The 6,107-nt window shown below is 35.0% G+C and overlaps 1 protein-coding gene across 1 annotated transcript; it reads right to left on the bottom strand.

Annotated features, from left to right (window-relative positions):
• Nucleotides 1–1,870: 1,870 nt before the first annotated feature.
• LOC120136747 (aspartic proteinase PCS1-like) lies at nt 1,871–4,218 on the bottom strand. The gene is made up of 2 exons (XM_039152713.1): nt 3,342–4,218; nt 1,871–2,660 (listed from the first exon to the last, which is right to left on the bottom strand). The coding sequence occupies exons 1-2, from the start codon at nt 4,163–4,165 to the stop codon at nt 2,174–2,176; spliced, it is 1,311 nt and encodes a 436-aa protein (XP_039008644.1). The 5' UTR covers nt 4,166–4,218; the 3' UTR covers nt 1,871–2,173.
• Between the last annotated feature and the right edge of the window lie 1,889 nt (nt 4,219–6,107).

The raw sequence follows: 6,107 nt of genomic DNA, 5'->3' as shown, positions 1-6,107 counted from the left end.
ATAAAACATATTAATCCTATATCAAAAATGAAAATATAGGTCATGTAGTTTATAAGTGTTGACGTTTCACATCCTATTGGATATGTTTTTTTAAGAAGATAATAATGATCTCGTGATAAATGATATTAGAACATCTTTCACATCGAAAGCCTATGTGTCATTATATTTTTAAATCTTTATTAAACTAAAAATAATATCAGTAAAAAAATTTATTTCCTTATAATTTCATGCCAATAAAATATTGATTTAAGGATAAGATGGGAGTGAGCTAAAAATTAGTTAGTTAATAGTAAAGTAGCAAAATTTACCAATTATAAGATAGAATGGGTAGACAGGGCATCTTTTGTGAGAAGTTCTCCCGTATGGCAGCCTTAATATACGGTTAAAGAAATGCGTTACTAGTTTTGTTATTATTTTTTTAATATTTTCAATAAAAAATTACCTAAAACATTATTATTTTTATCTAAAACATTAATGTCTTTTAACATTTTTGGTAAAGTACCTAATAATAATAAAACTGGTAGAAAAAATAATGTTTTAAGTAGCATTTTACCGGATATATTAACAAAACCGGTAAAATACCTAATAATAACAAAACCGGTAGAAATAATGACGTTTTAGGTAATTTTTTACCGAAAATATGAAAAAAATAATAATAAAACCGATAACATCTTTCCTTAATTATATATTAAGACTGTGCACGTTATAATTCCCCATCTGTTCTAATATTATCATAATATTTACAAATATGAATTCCACTGGTCGGAGCTGTCCATATCCATTCCCATAACGATAACGAAAGTAGTTGAATTTTGTGGTGACCACAATCAATCCTAACCAAACTAATCCCTTTGTTTTGTTATCTCATCTGTCCACCCTAATTTAATTTTATTGTCACCTTTTTTCATGTTGATGAAACTCGAATTTTGAAAGTGATATTTATGATTCGTTTATCGATAATGTCAATCATGAATTTAAAAATATTTTAAAGGATTAGTAAATATATGAATATCGATAATATCAGTGATGAGTTTAAAAATATTTTTGAGAGTAGGCACACATAGGTTAACAACACAAATTTTTTTTAATGAGGTGGGCACAAATAAAATTTCAGGATGGACATCATCAATAAAATAAGGAACTAATCGGAGAAAATTCAGATTTCAGGATGAGCACGAGCCCACTCTCATCTATATGTGGCTCCGTCGCTGAATTAGACGATATAGATCGTGAGCTAATAGATTTCAATTCAATCAAAACTCAATTAGTGCTCAAATCGAATGGACTCAACATGAACTCGAACTCGACTTGAGTTCTTAACGAGTCGAAACGAGCTACTTAATACCCGACTCGAAAAGCTCGCAAAACAATAAAAATATTAATAGATTAAATTTTAACTTTTAAAATTAAATTATTAATAATATTAACATGTATATATTATTTTTTAATACAATATAAGACTGATATATACTTAGGTTCAAGTTCGAAACCAAGTTGGAGTCTAAAAATATTTTGAGCTCGAATCGAGCTTCAAATTTTGATTTTTGAAAACTTGAAGCTCGTGAGCTTTTAATTCGAATCGAGCTTCATTTTTTATTTTAAATTCGAATTGAGATTGACAATTTTAAACTCGTACATTTTCAAGTCCAGTCGAGCGAAACAATAATTGAACTCGACTCAACTCGTTTATAGTCCTATGATACAAATTTGTTAGGATAAACATAGTCCGTGAAGAGAATAACAAATAGAACGATAATCAAATTTCAGGATGAACATCTTTGCAACGATCATTTTATCAAATGAAATTAATGAAAACCCGAGGTTTATAATATAATCTTATTATATTTTTATAATATATATTTATTTATTTTTACATCCTCGTATATACAAAAATCTAACTTAGTTCTCTCTCTCACACACACACAAACACACACAAAGGTGTGTCCCATTCCTTCCACTATGAATACCAGACAACACTGCAGCTGCAACCGGAAAGTGAAGTACATGCAACTGCCCTAAGGAGAAACAGCTGTTCCAATAATGTCCCTAGAAAAACCCATGTGAAGAACATGACACTTTCCCATTTACCATCGTTGCATCTCCACCGTCCGATTATATTTTTTTCACCCCCATGCACGTACGATTACAGATTACAGATCCAAAAAAAAAAATTCTATACTGATCTGCTGCAATCAGCCTTACCAAATCCCACTCTCCTGCCCGTGAGATCGAATTCCACCCATAGATTTTGTTGATGGAAGTTCCCGATTATGTTGCTCGCGATCCCCAGCATGTTGGACCGTCCGATCCCCATGCAGTGAACCCCACCGCCGACGTCGGCTAGGATCCGGTGTTTGTCCACCGTGATCTCCACCCCTTTCTCGAACTCGAACGTCATGTCGCCTATCGACCGTCCGATCTCGATTGGGTTGCCGTCGAAACACATGTCGGCAACTCCGCCGTACACGTAGCCCTTTTTGAGCCTTGGACCGATGAGTCTTACCACCTCTTCACGTACCTTGTTATACGCCTCGTCCACCAAGTAAGTGAACTCGGAACCGGAGTCGATCATGGTTTGACCCGATCCGGCGGCGTCGGGTCGGAATACTTGAACCGGGATTGGTAGCTTCTTGGCTCCGAGTCTTTTCCCAACCCGGGGCGACTGATGCAGGGGGATCTGAGACAGATGATGCTGAGCTGTCAGATTGCACGTTGATGGCGCTGAGATACCATGAGTTGGCAGATCAGCGCAAAGGCGGGAATTGATTGTGACATGTTCCTTATTGGGGTCGTTTTGAGTATGTTTCAGTCTTTTGGCCATAACTTTGGCTACAGGTGTCAGAATCGCGCATAAGACCCCAATCCGGAAAGCTCTTTTCGACGCGCACGCTCTCCACATTGAGCTACGCTCCATGTGGCCTTTTTTTCAACCTCAAATTCTGCCGTTTTCCCCTCCGAATCACTAGATTTAGTTATTTTTTACTATTTATGGTAATATTTCGATTGTTAATTAGGAAGTCAATTTAAATCCGATTTAGACCGGATTTTTGGGAGATTGCTTATTTTATTTCGAATTTCAATTTAGAGTGATTTTCGGGATTTTGCTATTTTTGGCAAAATTCAAATAAATACGATTTTTGCTATTTTTGGCAAAATTCGAATAAAGACGATTTTTTTAGCTATAACAGTCCGGCTTGTGGACTGCTTTTGACAGTTATTGATTTTATAATATTTTATTAAACCCTAGAGACTTTTTTTCTCTGGTTTTTGGGCGAATTTTCTCTTGTGAATCGTCTGTCGGAGCTAGCCTACAGGATAATCACTATTCTGTCTGGCGTCAGAGAGTGTACGCCAAAGGATCCATATTCGGCATGGACCGGCTTTGGGGGAAGACCAAGAGGTTTATGTATTTAAACCCGTGAGAATTCGGGTTTTCTCCGAGGTAAAACGATCCAGTCGGAGAAAAACCGGGTTGACTCCGACGAGTTGGGACACAGTAGGAGAACTTGGAGATTTTGGACTGTGAAGCGAAGGAGAACCGTCCCATGTTCATTCCCAAAATACCCTTGTCCTCGCTAGTATCGGTGGCGCAACCGAGGATCAAAGGTGGGGTACTCTGGGAACGGGAAAAGGTAAACTTTTCTCTGACCAAGTTGCCCTCGGCGAGTGTTCCGTCGGCGTAGAAGTAAGAATAGTGACACAAACGGTTCTGGTCGCACGACGTCGGTAGGGTAAAATCGGGAATCCGGGGCTTACAGAGAGGATGATTGCACGGCACCACGGAGAAAGACGACGAAAGAGAAGGATCAAACGTCGCCGTCGGCGGCGGTTTCCGGGGAGCCTTCTTATGACACTGAATCCAGGACAGTTGGCTCCCGGTGTCCAACACCATCTGCTGCGTCTGCGGCGGCGTCCCAATAGGCAAAGCCACGATCAACGCCATCCAATACTTGAACGTCGTCTTGTAATTATACGACGACGACCGTGCCCTGGGCTGACGCCTCGGCGAATGCTTACTCACCGCGACCAACGAAGGATTCAAAGTGTCCGGCAAGAAACGGAGGGAAGTGAGAGGAAAAGAGATGGAAACGGTATCGTTCTGTTTTGCTTGAGCAACTATGAAGGAAAGAGAGAAGAGGAGGAGAAAAGGGAGAAATTTGGCCATGGAAGCTTGTTCGAAAGAAGCAGGAAGAAGAAGGGTGGTGATGGGCTGTTGAAATGAAGGTGGAGGTGTATTTATAGGTGGAAAGTAATAGGGGATAGTGGGGATTCAAAAAACCATGGAAAAGGGATATATGTACAGTGAAAGAAGACGCGTTTTCTTAATTTCATAATTAAAATGGTGACCGCCATTTTTATGATCTTCAATAATGCTCACACCTATCTATTATGTGCATGCATGTATGTCACCCGACAATTAGTCAATTACCATCTTCATTTTGTTAAGATGAAGTATAAATATTTTGGGTAAAGTAAACACATATGGTGACCTGTCTATAGAGTATTGTTCTATTAAGTTTTTCGACTATTAAAAGTTAAAAAATGATCATCCGATTATAGAATATTACTTTATTAAGTACCTCAAATATTAAAAGTTACAAAATAATCATTTGACTATTCATTATGTTCCAAAGTCGTCTACAAAATGGCCATCTGACTATTCATTATGTTCCAAAGTCGTTTTTCATTAAAAAAATTGTTAGTTGTCTAAGCTAGACGTTAACATGATAACTTAGATATGATAATCTTTTGAGATTTTGAGATCATATTTTATCATATCACAATATGCGGGTTAACGTTCAGCTCATAAATAATCATTTAACTATTCATTATGTTCCAAAGTCGTCTACAAAATAGCCATCTGACTATTCATTATGTTCTAAAGTCGGTTTTCAATAAAAAATTGTTAGTTGTCTAAGCTAGACGTTAACATGATAACTTAGATATGATAATCTTTTGATATTTTGAGATCATATTTCATCATATCACAATCAGCGGGTTAACGTTCAACTCATAATACCGTCAATTTTTTAAATGAAAAATATGAGTTTGGAACATAATGAATAGTCGAATGACCATTTTATAACTTCTAATAGTCAAAAGGACTCAACAAATATAGTCGGATGACCATTATGTAACTTTTAATAGTTGAGAGACTTAATAAAGTTGTATCATATAGTCGATGAACCATTTGTGTACTTTATCCAAATATTTTTAATGGGATTAGTTTCTGTTTAGAACATTAAATAGTCGCACGACCCAAATTACATAAATAGTTAAATGAATGGTTGTTATTTCTAAATGTTCCATGTTCGAGCATCAATGACTACAATGAAAAAGCACAAAATCTATTTTCTACCGCACTTATAAATTTGTATACAAAATATATCTTTTAAATTTATTTCTAGAGGTAAAATGATTCCACCCAAATTTATTAGTCATTTTACTAGTGCACTTATAAATTTATAATATTTTTTGAATAAATTTAAAAGATATATTTTGTATATAAAATATTTCCATCCACTCATATGGGGTAGCACAAAATCTTACCCTTTTTTTCATTTTTGTTTAAAATTAAAAAAATGAAATTTTAGTATTTTTTTTAGTTTTTTAATTTGTCCACATTTAAAGTGTACCTCCATAAGAATATATATGGGTCTAATTACACTCTTAGTTCTTATACTCTTTGCATATTTAAAATCTAGTCCCTCTACATTTAATTTTAGTGTTTTACTCACTTTATTATTTTGATTTAATAATTGAAATTCAATTTGTAGCATTGTAAATTGATTTTTGCTTAATTGGAGCATGTGACATGTTTAAATCACATTGTTAATATTGTACGTGTGTGTGGCCAAATAAACAAATATGAATATGGAATATAATTTAAAAGTTTTTCGATTTTGAATCAAAATTGAAAGACGATATTTTTTCATTAAAAAAATCTTTATGTGAGTTTTTTTAGAAAGATTAACATCCAATTTGAAAGTATTGTCACTCGAATTTAAATTATTAAAACGAATTATTAGAGAAATTAAATTTACGGAATCAAAGTGGAGAGACTAAAGTTTAAAATATAAAAAATACAATGGCCAAAGCGTAATTAG

This window comes from Hibiscus syriacus, unplaced genomic scaffold (genome assembly GCF_006381635.1).
Source record: "Hibiscus syriacus cultivar Baekdansim isolate YM2019G1 unplaced genomic scaffold, ASM638163v2 tig00110637_pilon, whole genome shotgun sequence".
Lineage (NCBI taxonomy): Eukaryota > Viridiplantae > Streptophyta > Magnoliopsida > Malvales > Malvaceae > Hibiscus > Hibiscus syriacus.
The sequence above is the reverse complement of the archived record's forward strand: the minus strand, read 5'-3'. Positions and strand labels throughout refer to the sequence as shown.